The sequence below is a fragment of the Mustela nigripes genome, chromosome 3 (assembly GCF_022355385.1).
Source record: "Mustela nigripes isolate SB6536 chromosome 3, MUSNIG.SB6536, whole genome shotgun sequence".
Classification (NCBI taxonomy): Eukaryota; Metazoa; Chordata; class Mammalia; order Carnivora; family Mustelidae; genus Mustela; species Mustela nigripes.
This window is the reverse complement of record NC_081559.1, coordinates 121,448,017-121,467,521: the sequence shown is the minus strand read 5'-3', so window position 1 is coordinate 121,467,521 and position 19,505 is coordinate 121,448,017. Positions and strand designations below refer to the sequence as shown.

The 19,505-nt window shown below is 42.7% G+C and overlaps 1 protein-coding gene across 6 annotated transcripts in view; it reads right to left on the bottom strand.

Annotated features, from left to right (window-relative positions):
• Window positions 1–19,505, bottom strand: part of RGS20 (regulator of G protein signaling 20) — a 78,830-nt gene that overhangs the window by 19,421 nt on the left and 39,904 nt on the right. For all 6 annotated transcript variants that reach the window (XM_059394578.1, XM_059394583.1, XM_059394580.1 and 3 more), the window contains one exon: window positions 243–391. In XM_059394578.1, the coding sequence (XP_059250561.1) occupies window positions 243–391 (149 nt within the window). The remainder of the gene's footprint in view (window positions 1–242; window positions 392–19,505) is intronic.

Here is a 19,505-nt window from a genome sequence, read left to right as displayed (position 1 = left end):
AACTCAGGGTTGGGAGTCCGAGTCCCATGCTGGGCTCCACACTCAGCATGGAGTCTGCTTGAGATTCCCTCTCCTCTTCCCTTTGCCCCTCCTACTCATGCTCTCTCTCTTTCTCTAATAAATAAATAAGTATTTAAAAAAATAAAATGAAAAACACGTATTGAGTTAATCACAAGCTGGCCCTACTCCAGGGTGCCCTTTGCCAGTCAGGAGGAGATGACTGAGAGAAGCCCCAACCTTACCAGGAACAGCTGCAGCAGCAGCACCAGCAAAAGCAGCAGGCGTTGGACCCGCGGTCCCCTGCTCCGGGCTGGTCTGGCATGGAGCCGGTGGTCTCCTGGGGTGCAGGCATCTGCCGTTTCCGCATCTCCGTCCGCTCAGATCTCATGGGCTGCAACAGGGCGAGCAAAAGAGGAGCCTGTTACCACCACACAAAGCCAGAGAGTCAGTTGTCTGGATCGCAGAGAAGACAAAATTTGGACTCTCTCCAAATCATTTCTGAGAATTCTGGCAAAATTTGGTGCTTATTCATTTCTATAGCCAACATCTCATGCCGGCATTGTGAATAAAGGGGCGAGTGCAGGGGTCCCTATTCTAAGGCAGTTCCAGGTCAGGAGAGGACTCAAACACTGACATCACCTACATGAGGCCATCATGGTGATGGCTATGATGAGGGCATTTTGCAGCCCTCAAATGTCCCTTTTGATGTCCCTTCTGGGCTCAACTGCCAGGGAGCAGTCCCAGGTGAGAGCTGAATTAAGGATGCCCACAAGGCATGACAGTGTGAGCACTGTGGAGCAGTGCATGCATATGGGAGGAAGCCAGGCCAAGATGGCAGGCATGTTAATAAGGCTGTAAGAGGAAATATCCCGAGAGGGAGGATGGAAGTCCTGGGAGGCCACTGGCTTCTGAGACCCTACTGACAGGTTCAAGTCTTAACAAGCTGTGAAACTCTGAAGAAGATACCCCACTGCGATATGTGCAAAGCACCTAGACCCTCCCTGCTACTTAGTTTTTGCTTCGTTAGTCCCAGGAAGCAAGGGAGGGCTAGGGACCGAAGCTCTGCTCTGGTCCTGCCTTCTGCAGGAGCACCCCCCCCCCGCCCTGCCCCGCCCCGGCCTACTTCAGTGGACAGTAAGCCATGGCAAACAAGGTCTACATCCTTCACCCTGTCCTTTTCCTGAGGACCACAAGAGAGAAGCATAAAAGCAATGTAAGAATGAGAAATTGCCAAGTGAGCTTTTCCATTTGAGGCTATCATTCAGATGTTGGTGAAGTAAAAGCAAAAAATACCAAAGCTACATTAAAGAACCTTAGATGGGATTTTGGGATTAAATTCTGGATGTATTCTTCTATTCCAACATTAGATTGATCTCTTCCTACTATTACCGATTATTATAGTCTATTGGACTTTTTTTTTTTTTTTTAAGATTTTATTTATTTGTCAGAGAGAGAGAGAGAATGAGTGCGGGGAGTGGGAGGCAGAGAAGGAGAAGCAGGCTCCCTACTGAGCCAGGAGCCGCTGCAGGGCTTGGTCCCAGGACCCTGGGATCATGACCTGAGCCAAAGACAGACGATTAATGGACCGAGCCTCCCAGGTGTCCCTGGACTTTGCTTTAATGATCACAGTTTTCGTATATGTGTTTATATTGGGTAGGCAAAGTTCTCTAAACAAATTAAAAAAAAACTGGTATTGGCTGTTCATGTCTGTTTTCTCATCCAGCTGAATTTTGCAATCAGCTTTTCAAGGTCCAGAAATACCAGGTTGGGATTTTGAGTAGGATCACATTGAACTTATAGGTCTATTTATGAGAAATGAGATCAGTTTGAGGACCTGCCAAATCAGGGCGACTCTTCTGGAGTAGCTCTTTTAATTACCCCAGGATGTAGTTCCAGGACTGCAAGAGAGACGCAGCCAAGTGTTTACCATCCTTTCATCCACAGCCGGAACAACGCTCACAACTCCCAACCACAGTGCCCAGCCCTATGAGTCCAGGATGCCTGCACTGAGGTGGCTCCCTTGTTCAAAGGGTGGAGACAGAGACAGTTGTCCAGCTCACAGCCAAGTTTTATGGGCACCATGAGGAGACATGCCCCTTTTAATGCCCCTGGGGTAGAAACCTGGGGCTCCTCTAGGCATCTGTGGCATTGCAGCAGAGAGAGACTGACAATGGTTTTCCTTCATTCAGGACACTGAGGGACAAGGACAAGCCAGCACAGGCTCTAAACAGAGGTGCTGGGAGAAGGAGATACCCTAGCTAATTATTTTCTAAGAGATACTGATGCAACTTGCCTCATTAAAAAGGAAAAAAAAAATCCCAACAGCTTCCCAGAAGGAAGGATTGTAACGTGGTAACGTCAATGGGTTTCAAGGGACTACTCTTCCAACATCTTTGCAACACTGGGGTTTCCCGATCAGTACATGAACTAGGTGTTCATTGAGAGCCTGCCTCTCTGTAGATTCTAAAGACTTTCCTCAAACAGGTCTTGCATATTTTTGATAGATTTCTAAGTATTTTATAGATTTGTTTTTGTTGCTATTGTAAATACTTCCCCGCTTCAAGGTTTTAAGTAGTTATTTTGGTGTATAGGAAGGCTAAGGGTACTGTATCTGGCCTCCCTGTTGAATTCTTTAATTAATTCTAGTAGTCCTTTGCTGATCCTCTTCGGTTTTCTAGGTGGATGATCATAGAGTCTATAAATAGTTATACCTGTCTGTTTACTTTCTGTACCTTTCCAAGTCCAAGATCCTTCCTCTCCTTGGTCTAATTTCACTGGCCACATAAATATCGAAAAGTAACAGTACTTTTAGGGACCTTTCACTTCTTCATGACTTTAATAAGAAGACTTGATGGCACTTTGCCCATACGTGGAATATGTGCTGGAGGTTTCTGGGAGAAGATAATTTTACAGAGCTAAGCATATTTTTTCTGTTAGTTACACAGCACAAAATAAGCTGTGCCTCCTAATCTTATTATTTATTTATTTTGCTGAGAAAGAGTATGGGGGGGGGGGCAGAAGGCGCAGGAAAGAGAACCTCAAGCTGACCCAAGTTCAGCATGGAGTCTGATGCAGGGCTCCATCCTGACCTGGACCAAAACCAAGAGTCAGCTGCCCAACGGACTGAGCCGCCCAGGAGTCATTTCTGCCCCCTGCTTATCCTTTTAGTTAACATATTTTATTTGCTTGTATACACCTCATGTCTGTAAATCCTGCAAAGACTTAATGATTTAGTGAGCAAACTCTGAGAGAATGTCATGGGGTTGCTCATGACTAAAGACAGCCTTCAGAAATCAAAGGCAAATGACATCAAAGTCTGCTCTTACACATTTTTGAAAACAGCTCTGTTGAGATGCAAGAAACATACAGTCTGCACATACTGCTCAAAGTGTGTAATTTGGTACGCTTTGGCATGTGCATACCTGTGAGCTACTACTACAGTCATAAGCACATCATGAACCACAAGTTTCCTCACACCCCTTGGGAATCCGTCCATCAGGCCCCTTTCTCCTGCTCCTGCCTGTTCTCAACCATCACTGATCTACTTTCTCCCACCTTACGTTAATTTGCATTTGTTAAGAATTTTATACAAATGGGATCTTTTTTGTTTGGCTTCCTTCACTCAGCATGATTATTTCATGATGGTTATGTGTATCAATCCTTCATCCCTTTTTTAAACTTCTGAGCAGCATTCCATTGTCTAGATGCACACAATTTGCTCATCCTTGCACCTGTTGCTGGCCTTACACCTTACTGATGGTTCCTGAAAGAATTACATATATATAAAAGGCATTGTCTTTTTCTTTTTAGACTTTATTTATTTGACAGAGATCACAAGTAGGCAGAGAGGCAGGCAGAGGGAGGGGGGAAGCAGGCTCCCCGTGGAGCAGAGAGCCTGATGCAGGGCTCGATCCCAAGACCTCGGGATCATGACCTGAGCCGAAGGCAGCGGCTTAACCCACTGAGCCACCCAGGCGCCCCATGGTCTTCTTTTGAACACAGAAGTCTTTTATCAGGTGAGAGGTGCATGTGGCTGTGATTGTATTAAAAATTTACAGCACTGTATACAGTTGTGATGTTTCTAGTTTGCTCTTCCACATTGAATAATGCTTGATGATTATGTTCTTTTGGTATTTCTTGGACTAGACATGGTTGTTAACTTTTTTTTTTCACTTAAAATTCCTCCCTTCTTTTCTCAGAATTTCATGTTTCAATTCATCTTTATAGAGTTTCAACTTAGCTTCATAATCTTCTTAATTTTTCTTCTGTTCAACATTAGAATTTCTTGTATGGTTTCTTGGAAACCTTACATGGGGTTCATTAACATTGACATCTTGAATTATTTAAAACTTTGGGTAAACAAGAAATATATGCTATTCCTATAAAATCTACAAGCAACCTATCTCCTCTCATTTCCAAGCTTTTTAAATGAATAGAGATGGTTTTTACTCAGTGCTGGAGGGCTCAGTGGACGAGTAGTTAGTCTTGATGATTTATGCCCTGCTGAGCCGTGGTGGAATAGGAGAGCACGAGAAAAGGCAAAAAATGTTAATAAAAACTGAATATTAAATATTAGCAAAATGTTGATAATTGTTGGAAGTTGTGTCATTAACGCGTGGACTTTGTTATACCTTCCTCTCTACAATTTTTTTTTTTTCTTTGACAGCAAGGGCGCAAGCTGAGGGGAGGGAGAGAGCATGGAGCCCTGAGATCATGACCTGAGCTAAAATCAGGAGTTGGATGTTTAACCGACTGAACCCCCAGGTGCTCCCTTCCACTGTACACTTAGAAATGTTTGAAAATCTTCTTTAAACTTTTTAAAATGTTGAATTCTATCAGTTAAAAAGTCTATTGAGAATATGAATCTATTAAGAATATGAATCTTCTTCTTTGAATAATGAATGAAGTAAATTAATGAATTTCTTAATTTTGAATCACCTTTACCTTACTAAGTAAACTCTTCCTCAGTTTAAAAGATGGTTATTCTTGGGGCGCCTGGGTGGCTCAGTGGTTTAAGCCTCTGCCTTCCGCTTAGGTCATGATCCTGGGGTCCTGGGATCCAGCCCCGCGTTGGGCTCTGCTCAGCGGGAAGCCTGCTTCCCCTCCCCCCTCCCTCTGCCTGCCTCTGCTTACTTGTGATCTCTGTCAAATAAATAAATAAAATCTTAAAAAAGATGGTTATTCTTTTATTATACTGCTGAGATAAATTTGATAAAACTTATAAGGAGTTTTTAAAAAATCAATCTTTTTTTAAGATTAAAGATTTAATTAACTAATATATTTGCAAGAGAGAGGGAGAGTTGGGGGTAGTCAGAGAGGGAGAAGACGGGAGAGAATCTGAAACAGACTCCATGGAGCTGATACGGGGCTTGATCACATGACCTAGAGCACAACTTGAGCAGAAACCAAGAGTTAGATGCCCAGCTGACTCAGACACCCAAGCACCACTATCTCTATAAGGAAATTATTTTTGTCAGTCCTGAAGATTTATAGAATTTGCCTGTAAAATTACTGAAATCTCTCAAGAGTGGCTTGTTGACTATGTTTTCAATTCCTTCTTTCATTTCTGTTCTTCCTTTTTTCCTTTCCTTGAGGTATTTTTTCATCTCCTGTAAAAAAAATCCATTTCATCTGCAAATTTCTGAAAATCATTATTAATAGTCATCACTGTCAGAATGCAATGCTTTTAATTACTACCTGCTTGTTTAAAAGACAATTGTGTGATTGCTTATGGGAGAGTAACATATTTAATGTTACAAAATAACATTGTTATTACATAATTATATTACATAAATTTATCAATACAAATATATTTGTTATTACATAAATATATTACAATATTTATGTTACAAATACTTGTAGAGACTTAATTTTTTAATGTAATAGGTAATATGAGGCCTAAAAACATGTATTATAAAGATTTTATTTATCTATTTGTCAGAGAGAGACAGAGAGTGCACAAGTAGGGGGAGATGCAGAAGGAGGGGGAAAAGCACACTCTGCTGAGCAAGGAGCCCGAGGGTGGGGTGCGATCCCAGAATCATGACCATAGCTGAAGGCAGATGCTTAACCCACTGGGCCACCCAGGCATCCCTAAAAACGTATATGGGATGAATGCCACACGTTTTAAAGATTTTTAAAATATGCCATTGGTATGTATCAGCTCAGCTAGTCCTTTTATACACTGGTGTCTGATTAGCCAAACTAGCTTCACATATCTTTTTTCCTTTGCCATCACCATATCTGTGGGAGAACTCTGCACACATTTAAATTCCATTAATTCTCTCTAAATAACATGGAATCGGTGCTCCTTTATCTTTGCTATTGTTTTCCTGTGAGGTGAGTATCGGGCATGGACTGCTAGGTATCATCACTTCGATGTCTGTTGGGATGTCACATGCATAACGAGCCAGGAACTGGCTGCCTTTGCTTGAGGCGTTAGAGGAATGCAAACCAATGTCAGTGACCTCAGATGCTTTATTCTGTAATTTACGGCATTTAAAGAACAGCCTGAGGAAATGTGAATGACATAGGTCAGCCATTTATTAACTATTCAGATCTTAACCAAAAGATAATCCTACTCAAACATGGCTTTTCCCAATTCCTAGGAACCTGGCATTTAAGAGAATTCTCTCAAAGTTTAAGTAAAAGCCAGGGCAAACTCAACCTTGATCATACTTTTAGTAATTTGGAATCAAAAGGAGTATCTTGTAAGAAAAAAAATTTGACCTAACCATAATTAGCTCAGAAAAAACATTTATTTTCTGGTAAACTTAAACTTGGTGCTTGGATGATCATTAATAGCTATTTATTTTCAGTATAGTTTCCAACCTCTGCAAACAGCCATTTTTGAATTACGCATTAGGAATTTGATGACACATCAAGTCTCATATGAAAAAAATCTTCTCTCTTAAGGCCCAAGACCTGAGCTCCTGTTAGAATCATAGACAAGGGTATTGACTTATAGACAAAATGCCAATGAAGGAGAACCAAGAATCTTAGAGGGCATAAATTCAAGACCATTCTGAGCAATTCTTAGAAAATGATCCTACCATAAGGTGACAGTTTGGGACCCTGAAGGTTAAACCAATATATAAGGAAACTAGAGAGGCCAACTTCCCATGAAAGCAAATCCTAAATCCATCTATAGAGCCTCTGACTTCCTTTTTCTTTAACACACCTTGCCTCTTGAAGTATCTCCCCTTTGGGCACTACTCCACAGTGGATCGCCAGCGTATGAAAATTAATAAAGGGAAACCTCACTAAAAAGGAGTCAGGAGACCAGAAGGGGGAGCTCTCACCCCTTACCAATTGATGTCAATTACAGGAAGAACTGCCAATTACAGACCTCAACAGAAAAATCCTCAACAGGAAAGAACGGTCAATTACAGGCCACAACAGGAAAAGATACACACTGCATCTCCTCCAAGAAATCAACTACCCCAGCAACTCAGCCAATGAGAAACCCTCATCATCCTGAACTCTTGCTTTTCTCAAATGGACCTTTTTTCAAAACAACCCCTTCCCAGCTTCCTCCTTTTTATTAAGTAACATTTACTCTCCTTTGTTGTGCTAGCCCATGATTTTTTGCTGTGACCTGCTTGTCCTCAATTACAGTTCTCTGGTATTCTTGAATAAACCGGTTTTTGCTGGTAAAATAACTTTTATTTTTATCACTGTAAATTTCATGGATTTCTGTTTTCATTTCAATTACTCTTTATCTTTCTCAAAAACTGCTTTTGTTAGTTTTCTCCTCACTTCTGGCACTAAGTTCTTGGTTCATTTATTTTCCATAATTACTGTTTTCTAATTAATGCATTTTGTGCTACACATTTTTATCCAATTACTGCTTTGATCTTAACTATGAGTTTTGAATGTGGCATTACTGTTTAATCCAAATAATTCAGATCAAATTTAAGTTCAGATTTCTTTTTATCCAAGGCTTTTCAGAAACAAGGTTTTAGTTTCTTGACTAACCTGTCACTGGGATACACACACACACACACACACACACATATATATACATATATATGTGTGTATATATATATATATATATTTTTTTTTTTGCACTGATTAGAAAATGTGGCCTCTATGACTTTTCCACTTTTGAATATATTGAGATTTGGGAGTAAGGATATAGCTTTGCTTACCTTTAGTTTTGTTTTCCAGAATGGCATATAAAGGAAATCATACAGTGTGTAGCCACTTCTAGAATTTTCCAGTCATTTTCTGAGATCATAATGTCATTGGGATCAACAACCCATTAGCCTGGTCACTTGCTTCACAGTGGAATCATTACTCCCAGACCAAATGGGGTCTCTCCGATTCTTTACATATTTTGGAAAGACTCTAAATTGTAATACAGATAAGCAGGCTGTCAGCATGTTGAAAACATCATGTGTTTCACAAGAAAGGTGATTTATGAGTGTGAGGAATTGTTATGCCATACCCTCATCTGAGATAAAGAAGAGAGGGAATGGGGTGGGCAAAAACCATAGAACCTCTTGCCTCCTCACCACCCGTGAGCTCAATCATCCCCCCTCCCCCACCTCCCACCTTATTTACCAGTTGCAGAAGTAACAGATTTGAGTTTTGCCCTTCCTGTTTTCACATTGAAGGAGTTACAAATGAAGTCCAAATGGGGTGGGAGGTGCAGGTGGATAACTATCTCTGGTATATGATAGCTTTAGTAATTCCAAATATATCAGCTCTACTAGGTTTACTACAAACGAGGGCGAGACCCTGAGGGTGAGACTTCCTCATGCACTACATGGTGCACGTGAATTATATTTTTTCCCATCATGCCTTCTATTGGTCTCCCCCCCGAAAATTTTTTTGAGCCTGTTCAAATGATCAGATCTGTACTAGGAACAAAGCTCCCTTCCTCGGGAGCCACTTCTGTTCATCTATCCACACTGCTTGCTGAGCTGCCACTGCCAGGGCACTGAGCTGCGTCAAAAGAATAAGGGGAGGTGAACCATGAGAGACTATGGACTCTGAAAAGCAATCTGAGGGGTTTGAAGAGGCAGGGGGTGGGGGGGGGGGAGGTTGGGGGAACCAGGTGGTGGGTATTGGAGAGGGCAGGGATTGCATGGAGCACTGGGTGTGGTGCAAAAATAATGAATACTGTTATGCTGAAAATAAATTTAAAAATAAACTAAAAAAAAAAATGGCGGTGATAACTCCAGGAATATTCTCTGTGCTGCCACCTCAAGAGACACTCTCTTTCCTTGTTCTGCAGTAACAATGCTGAGTAGTTAGCAGAATTTGCTCCTAATCTGACCCTGATTTTGGTCTTTCTTTTAAGTTTCCCCACCCTGAAACAGCTTTTTCTAACATTATTTTGCCCTGGATGCATGATGAGTTTTCACAGATGCCACCTTTAGGTCTGTATTCTGCACCCCGACCCTGCCACAGGGCAAGCACACCCAAGGTGTCCTCATCAGCCACATGGCAGGCAGCCACGTGTGAGCCTTCTGCAGGAGATGCAGCGTTTGTTCTTGGAGCTGGGTGCTCACCTGCGGGGACGGGCGGGGGCAGTGGAGGAACCTAGGATCCGGGTTTCTCTCAGAGGGCACCTGACTTCTGAGGAACTGTAAGAATTCAAGTGAACAGGCTGGGGAAAGGGATTGTTCCAAGTCCTTACACAGGTTGTAGGGAGGTGCATATCAGGTGTGATCAGCACTGGGCTTTCAGAATCTCAAGGGATTTGCTTCTGAGAGCGCTTGGCTTTGAGGGTGGTTAACCCACAGGAAGTCTCTTTCATTCAAGAATCTACACCATGACGTTTGAAAAACAGACCAACTGAAATCAGCCGGGCCCATTCATTCATTCCTGAGCTTCCTGGGTTTAGCTACATCGTCTGAAAACACCAAGAGGTGAAGGTGGCTTTCTTTGACTCATAGAGTCCAAGCTTTGACCCCCAGATCACCTGAGGCTTATTAAGTCACAGCCACGCCCACTGTCTGCCTAAGACTTCCACCTGTTATTCTTAGCTGCCAGGAAATAAGCTGAACCCAGGTCAACAGTGATGTTTCCATTTTGTTTAGCTGGATCCTGAAATAAACCAATTTTAGGGAATGTGGGCACATTATCCTGTGCCACAGTCATCACCAGAAAGAAGTCCAACTCATCCCAGCTCATGAAATATTAATAAAAGCTGGAAGTTACTTGCACTGACTTCTACATAGTCAAATGGACCAGAACTCTAATCAGAGCTGTATCTTCTACTTCTGCGACACAGAGAGCTAACAGTTTTTAGGAGCTCGTGGGGTGGCGGAAGACCTTAGCTCTTCCTCTGTGCAAAACTAGGAGTTTTCAAAAATTTGTCTTTGATTTTATTGTCTGAATAATTTGGGGGTTATTTTTAGAAAAAGCTGGTTCATTGTTCAAGGAGGGGAAGTCAACTGAAAGCATACTAATAACAATAGGCATTTTAGAAGTGTAATTACTTCCAAATGGATGTTTACACATTTCCTCACCTCTTAAAAAAATATGTAAGTATGTTACCATCTGTTTCACAGTGCCTGTGAATGGAAATCTTTACTCTGCTGTTTAAATAGCTGCCACCAAGTTTAAGACCATAATAGTAACATCTTTCTCTTCTTTTCTGCTATTATTAAATGGACGTATTGTGTGACTCAACTTTTATGATTGCCTTTGGGAAATAATAAAAATAGTATGATCTGAAGGAAATTAATCAATTATGCATATTTTAACTTGTTCTTTTTTAATATCAGCCAACAATTAAGGAACATTTTGCAAGTACTGACTGAAATCTTTATCTAGGCTTTCCTTATCCCAAAAACCATGGGGAATTTCTCAAGGAGACTGGAGATAGATGTATTCCCAGTAATAAAGTAGCTCAGGGCACCTTGGAAAGTACTAAATGTGTATTACAAACTTTGTCTGTGGGGCTGCTTTAGGAAATCTCCAGATCATGAAGGAATGTGTCAGGCAATCATTAACGGTTTGCACAAGAATTTCTGCCAGCTTTTTTAGTGCTTCTCAGCAAGGAATGGGCCCTCTTCCAAGAATGCATGAGTAAATCACTGCAAATTATAGAAAAAAACCACAAAAAAACCCCCACAAAAAACACAGGACAACATATTTGCAACATGGAAAAATTAAAGTCCAAATTCAAACTTATTTCCATGGACAAACCTACCCATTCTCTCCTTCTTTCTGTCTTGCTAAGCAGAGTTGCAGTCTATCCTGTTGAAGAAAGCTTGAAGCCACCCTCCACTCCTCCCACTTCCATCTGGTGGCAAAGCCAAATGAAGTCTCCCCCCAAGGATTCTTTTGTGTCCATCCCCCTTTCTTTCTCCACATGCCTAGGTCCTAGTTAACATCTCTGACATTGGATCATGAAGAAAGTCCCCACACATCAATCATTCTGCCTCTATTCTGGCCTTAGATCATTGGAAAAGGGGTAGCATTCTGGAAGAAGGTGTGAGAGAGTTATCACTGCCCTTCCTCCCTCTGTGGTCTTTCTTTTTTACTCTTCCTTCTAAGGCAGCGTTTTAGGTGTTACTTGGTAGGGAAGCAGTTGCCTTTGGGATGAGTATGCTTTTTCTTGGGAGATACATTTTCATTTTGGATGAAGGTAAGGCTGGGGAACTGAAGAAACACAAGTTATTGGGGGTGCCTGGCTGGCTCAGTTGGAAGAACATGTAACTCTTGATCTTTGGGTTGAGTTCAAGCCCCACACTGAGCATAGAGATTACTTAAAAAGAAAAAAGAAGGGTGCCTGGCTGGTTCAGTTGGTTAAGCATCTGACTCTTGATTTTGGCTCAGGTCATGATCTCAAGGTTATGAGATTGAGCCCTGCATTGGCTCCACACTGGGCATGGAGCCTGCTTGAGATTCTTTCTTTCTCCCTCTCCTTCTGCCTCTCTGCCCCATCTGCCCCTCCCTAAAAAAGGAGAACAACAGGTTTTCTGATGCTTTGGCTTATACTCTGAAGAGCCACGAGAGAAGCATGGACAGTGTTAGGTCATCAGCTAGGTCAGGAGGGTTAGAAACCTGACAATGACTGTGGCCAGAAATTGGGCAGGAATGTGATCTGCTCCTCATAGTTTCTTATGTGCTATCTCTCAGGGACCTAACTGCTGTGGAAGATGGCTAGGTGGAGAGCAGATGTAGTCAAGAAAAGGTTAATATTAATTCTAGGACTATGTAACTAGCATTCTAGGTTAGTCAAATTTGACACATTTTTCTAAACTGATATTTATTTTCTTATGACAATTGTTGGACATCTCATTTGTTTACCATATCCAAAATATCTTAAAAAGAAACATACATCAAAACATCAATACAGTGATTTTTTTTTCATGATGGCAGGATAGCAGTGCCTAACATACAGGAGGACTAGAAATAATACACATATATTTATATGTGTACATATACACATCTCTATACACACTTACATATATTTTATATATAATGATAACACAATGGCTTAACAAATTAAGCTGCCCATTTTCACGTAGAAGAAATAAGTTGCCAGTGTATGAATGGATTCCATCGGACCCCTCTGTCAAAAATATAAAAATCAGTCATTTTTGTTTTTACATCTAAAGTTTAGCTTTTTGGGGGCGCTTGGGTGACACAGTTGATTAAATGCCCAACTCTTGGTTTAGGCTCAGGTCATGATCTCAGTGGTGTGGGATTGAGCCCCACATCGGGCTCCACACTCAGTGCAGAGTCTGCTTAAGTGTCTCTCTCTTTCCCTCTCTACTCCTCTCCCCCGCACACTCTCTAAAATAAATACATCTTATTTTAAAAATTATAAGTTCAGCTTTTCTTAAAAATTTTAAAAGATTTATTTATTTATTTGACTGAGATCATAAGTAGGCAGAGAGGCAGGCAGAGAGAGAAGGAGAAGCAGGCTCCCCATTGAGCAGAGAGCCGGATACGGGACTCGATCCCGGGACCCCGAGATCATGACCTGAGACGAAGGCAGAGGCTTAACCCACTGAGCCACCCAGGTGCCAGGTGCCCTCCTTTTTCTTCATTTTCATAGCAATCCATAACCTAAAATCAGTCTAAGGATACCATGAAGATTTAGCGAACTACTAAAACAGGGAAAGGCACACACACACACACACCCCAGAAGAGGTAAAATAATGAAGAAAATGCCAAGAATGGTGATCCTATGGAAAAACCTACATTGCTGATGGGAGTGCACACTGATACAACCCTTTGGACACTCTCATAATCCGTGAAAGCTGACCATGTGCACACCTCTGACCCAGCCACTGCAGCTCCTGGGATCCACTTCCCAGTAAGGCTTCACCAAGAGCATACACTAGGATATTCTTGGATTATGTAGTAACAGGTAATCGCCTAAAACTACTCAAATGTCAACAGTAGAATGCGTCAATTGTGGTATATTCATACAACAAGCTATAACTCAGCAATGATCGATCTGTAGTTACCTGGACATGTGGATGAATCGCACCAACAACGCTGAGTAAGAGAAGCCAGGTGAAACAGACCATGCATGACTCCCTTAAGAGAAAAATACAAGCCCCAGCAAAACGGCTGTTCGCTGCGAGGAGTCTGAATAGTGCTTCATCTTGGTGAGGAGGTTTCTGGGAACCTATAATGTGCTGCCGCCGCAATGCAGGTGCAGGTTACAGGGGTGTGTTGAGGTGGTGAAAACATATGTGCACTTCTCTGTTTGTACGGCAGGGTCTTAATGCTAAAATGCGAAAAGGCAGGCTAGAAGACATGGTAAGGGAAGACGGGAGGAACAGAGGTTTATAATTATCCGGATGTCTGTCACCTGCCAGGGCGTCTGACTTCATGATCCTCCCAGGGAACATGAGGCCGGGGAGCGACGTGCCTGGGAAGTCTTGCCAGCACGAACAGCCTGCACACCAGACTCCACATGCTGGCTTGCCTCCTCTCTCCACTTGAAGTGTTCCTTTTTGGTTTACTCTTACAAGAGGTTTGCCTTGTGCTTTCAGTGTTTTTGACCCGTATGTCAAAGGGCCAGAAAGCATTATGAAGGAAGGAGCTTTTAAAAATGTGTAATAGCACCGGTGTTATACACAACTAACAAATCATGGAACACTACATCAAAAATTTAATGACATACTGGTGGACATGGGGAGTTAGAGAGGAGAAGGGAGTTGGGGGAAATTGGAAGGGGAGGTGAACCATGAGAGATTATGGACTCTGAAAAACAATCTGAGGGGTTTGAAGTGGTGGTGGGGGAGGTTGGGGGAACCAAGTGGTGGGTATTAGAGAGGGCACGGATTGCAGAGAGCACTGGGTGTGGTACAAAAACAATGAATACTGTTATGCTGAAAATAAATAAAAAATAAATTTAAAAAATTAATGACATATAATACGGTGGCTAACAGAACATAATAAATGTGTAATGGTGATTGACATGAGTGTCCCTTTCATACAGAAATCATCCTTCGAAGTTCTTGGCGTCAATCTAGAGCCCAATAAGCACGATCATGGCCTTGTGAAAGATTTTTGTATGTTCCAGCATTGTTGGATATTGTCAACAAGACACTGTGAGAAATGGTAACAGGGATATGGGCTTCACATTCTTCCTGGGAGCTTTTGTTTCACAGCTTCTCAAATGTGGAAAATATGCGAAGTCTTTGATGATGTAGCAGGAGGATCAGGCAAAGAATGACCTGATAAAGGGCACGTGGGTGGCTCAGTCAGTTAAGCAACTGCTCAGGTCATGATCTGGGATGGAGGCCCTGCTCACCGGGGAGTCTGCTTCTCCATCTCCCTCTCCCTCCTCCCCCACCCTGCTCATACTCTCTCAAATAAATAACATCTTTAAAAAAAAAAAAAGAATGACCTGATTAAAAACCAAGGGTAAAAGGTTAAAAATATGACCACATTGTTTGTTTTCAAAGGATTTTCCTGCTGAACTGGTCACACATTTATTGAGTTCCACCTGAAATAGTCTGTGTTGCAGACGGGTGTCCTGTGGGGGGAGCCTGACTATCTCTGCCAAGGGCTTATGTTCTAGGTAGAGAAACACAAAACCATGACAAAATATTGGTGAGATGCTAAAATGGTCAATACCCTATAGCATGATAAGGGGTTGAGGGCAGGGAAGGTCTCTGAGGATGGGACACCTGAAGTGAGACCAGCAATGTAGTGGTGGGTACACATGGATGCTGGTGGGGTGGCAGTGCTTCCGAGAAGGAACTGCAAATACGAATGATACTGGCCCATCCCCGAACATGCAGGAAGGGTGGTGAATGAGGAAGGGATGGAGGGTGCTGAGGACACATGAGTCAGGGAGATGAGAATGGGCTAGAGGCCTCAGAGACCAGAGAATTTATGGAGGAGAGCACCAGAATGAGGCAATGGGGGAAGTCACAGGTATGGGTTTCAGGACGAGGTTTCCATGTTGGTGCAGTTGGTCATGGCTGACCCTACAGATGATCGCATAAGTGAGGGTTGAGGTGTGGGAGGGGAAAAGCCTTCTGGAAGTGAGAAATCAAGAAGCTGAGAGACCAGAGGGTACCACAGGTCATTTACAGGAATGTTGAAGAAATCAGGAATGAAGACAGGGCCAGCACTGGAGAGAAAATGACGCCTACATTCTAGAGTCTTCTACCTGAGGGCAGGGGCCAGAGAGTGAGCAGATGATGGAAAGGAGCAGAAGCTGAGGTTCACTCTAAGGACAAGCCTTCAAAAGAATTATATATATATATATATATTTTTTTTTAGTTGTGGTAAATTTACATAACAAAATTTATCATTTTAACCATTTTTAAGTGTACAGTTCAGTGGCGTTAAGCACACACACACTGCTGTCCAACCATCACCACCATCTGTCTGCAGAATGTTTTCATCTCCAATCTCTGAATTCGTGAAACACTAACTTCCCATCCCCATCTCCCCCAGCTCCTGACAACTGCCATTCTATTTTCTGTCTCTAAAATGATGAGTCGTCTAGGTACCTGGAATAAGTGGGACCACACAGTATTTATCGTTTCACATCTGACTTACTTCACTCAGCATTGCGTCTTCAGGGTTCATCCATGTTGTAGCTCATCTCGGAACTTAAGAGTAGGGTATTTGAGGGAAGAATGTTTTTGAAGTGGCCATAGAGACACCCACTTAACTTCTAAGAATGGAAGTAAGTGGTAGAATTTCAGTGGATAAATGCCTGCAAGTACCAGGGCCGTGGGGGAAAGCACTATCTTCTGAGAGTAGCCAGATTTCAGTGAGAGAAGGAAGAGAAGGGATGTTGAGACACTTGTGAAAACCTGGGGCGTTCTGCTGGCAGACTGATTTCCAGAGAGCATGGTGGGCAGGAGGCTGAGAGGCATCGGATGAAGCCAGATCGTGGAGGTATGCATCCCTGTAGTGTCCAGGATCAGAAGCCAAGTGGGAATACCAGGTTTATTTGGAGAAGTCCTACAAGTCTTGGGCTAGCACTTAAAGAATAATCATTGAAAATAATGACCAATGATGGGCGCCTGGGTGGCTCAGTCAGTTAAATGTCTGCTTTTGGCTCCGGTCATGATCCCAGGGTCCTGGGATCCCAACATTGGGCTCCCTGCTCAATGGGGACCCTGCTTCTCCCTCTGTGCTCTCCCCCACCCTCTCAAATAAATTAAAAAACAATTTAAAAAATAAATTAAAAAAAATGGGCAGTTGATCCAGAATTTCTACAATGGTGTATAGTGATCTGCACCATGAAGGGAAGAGATCATGGGGCATCAAGTCAGAGGGTCTACTTCTACTCTGACCTTTGCCACTTGTGTCGTCTGGACCAAACAACTTCATCCTCCTAAGCCTTCACGTCCTCATCGGGATATCAGCCACCTGGAGACTGGCTCAAAGTCATAAATGAGAGAATGTACATGAAAGGCCTCCGAAGACTACTTAAGTGCTACTCTAATGCCATTATTATTGCAAGTTTAATTATAATTAGTTATAATTATGGTGATTATGGATTATGGTGATGGCTATACACCCTGAATAGAGCAAAAAAATCCATTGAACTGTACACTTTAAATGTGTGAATTGTATGGTATTATGAATTATCTCCCAATATAATATTATTAAAATGCTGTTACTTTATATAGACTGTCACCTGAAACAAATGTAACATGGTTATCAATTACAATTAAAACAATTTTTTTAGATGCCATTTTTCAATTTACTTTAAAGGCAGCATGTTGAGCTGCATGAGTCCAGAAGAGTGGGGACGCTGGCCGCAAGTTCTGTTCTGGCTCTAACGTGGTGACCCTCCATAAGTCATTTGCCTGCGCTGGGCTTCTGGTGGCTGAGTCATTTCTACTTGCTGTGTTGTAAACTTCACGTTCACTGGGCATGGTATTTAATCGGGCATTGTTACTTTTGTTAGCTATGACAAAGGAATTCCATGACTTAGAGCTGAGACACATCAGGGCAAGGAAAGAAAGACACGCAGGGAAGAAGAGTAAGGAGACAACACGTGGCGGGAGGAGCAGCGACACACAAGTAACACAGAGTTGCAAGTGGCGAGGGGGAGAGGGCTGTGGGTGCATGATCCAGCACTGGGGTTGTAGTCGGAGTGTGGACAAGCCACCCGACTCCCAAAGGAAACTCTACATCATGGCCCAGAACTGTGTATAACATCTCATATTTAAACAGATTTTCAAGTCTATATCTGAAAAAGGAAGTGTCATGAAAATACTTTGCCGGGGCACCTGGGTGGCTCAGTCCATTAGGCATCTGCCTTCAGCTCAGGTCATGATTCCTGGGTCCTGGAATTGAGTCTCAAGTCGGACTTCCTGCTCAGCAGGGAGTCTGCTTCTCTCTCTGCCTGGCCCCCTGGTTGCATTCTCTCCGTCTCTTTCTCCCAAATAAGTAAATAAAATCTTAAAAAAAAAAAAAAAAGCAAATACTTCCACAACCATCATGTTATAGTGGGAAATTCAGATGAACATGCCAATCACCTTATACAGACATTTCAGTATGCTCTTGTATATGGGAGTTGGTTGGTACAAAGATCCAGAATGCAAGCTCTTTCCCTGGTTAAAAGCACAAGAAGTGCTCTTCGGCCCAGAGAATGATCATGTTTATAGTCTTTCCTACATGCAACTGTGGAGACATGGTTCTCAAAGTGCATGTGGAGAAACAGACATGAGTAAAGCTTAACTCATTACATTTCAAATTTTATTTGATAGAGAGGATAGTGAGTAAGTGCAGTTAATCCCACATTGGCCCTCACTGTGTTCAATCTGCATATTTCATCTCTTTCCCCGGTTTTGAAATCTAAATACAGTTAAAGCCCAGAGGGTATCATGTATTATGCATGCTTCAATATAGCCCTAGGAGTGTGAACTGAAATTTGATGTGAATTTAAATCCTCTACTGGGACGCCTGGGTGGCTCAGTTGGTTGAGCAGCTGCCTTCAGCTCAGGTCATGATCCCAGCATCCTGGGATCGAGTCCCACATCGGGCTCCTTGCTCGGCAGGGAGCCTGCTTCTCCCTCTGCCTCTGCCTGCCATTCTGTCTGCCTGTGCTCTCTCTCTCTCTCTCTCTCTCTCTCTCTGACAAATAAATAAAATCTTAAAAAAAAAATTAGTATTTAAAAAAAAAATCCTCTATAAACTCACACTTATGAAACTGTCTAAAGTAAGGATGCAACTTCAGAGTGAAGCCAGTTTCTTCTTCGGTTCTGAGGTGATACAAGGAATATGCCCTCCCAGCAAGAAAAGGGATAAAAGCCCTCTTTGCTCTCCTAATTGGCCCCTACTCAGAGGTACACTCTGAATTCCTTTCCATACCAGGACAAGGGTCTGGAAACCTCTGAGATCCTCAGATGCATTTTTGGAGGTGACACCGTTTCCTCAACCCAGAGAGTTCTCCAAATTAACAATGTGGAGGGGGAAATGCAACATAATCACCATCATCCTTGCTCAAGGCCAGCCAGGGAAACTGCAGCTCGGAAGAGGCTGTGTAAGGGGGGGGGGGGGGGGGAGAAAGTGGGGGTAGGTGGGTAGTGAAAGGCTGCAAATCAAGGAAGCATTCCAGCCTCACTGAGGGATAAGACGTCATCAGAGAGCTGGCCTGGAGCACACACTGCCAAGATCTTTTGGCAGTCTCCTGTTACCCTTGCTGTATATGCCCAGAGTAGCCTGGTAGCCACTCTGTCAATGTTGAACTGACCTACCAAGCTTTTGAAAGGCCCCTAGGAAATAATGTTCTTGGTATAACTAAAAGGGGCTGGTGGAACAGATACGGTGCCCTTCTGATGCAATGCAGTAGGCAGTTCAAGCACCACCCATGAAGTGGTCTGGTCAAGTCACAGAACCTAAGCCTCTGCCAGCCTTTGGATATAACATCTAGTTTGCAGAAATTTAGGAAGTAGAGGAACACGTTCAGCGTCATGAGGAAAACGTAAATAAATCTACGATGTAGAGTAATTCCTGGGGCTCTGGATCCAGTTTCTTCCCCAAGTTAGAATGTTAAAAAAAAAGATGGAGAGTAGACGAAGTAGTCAGACAGAAACTAAGGA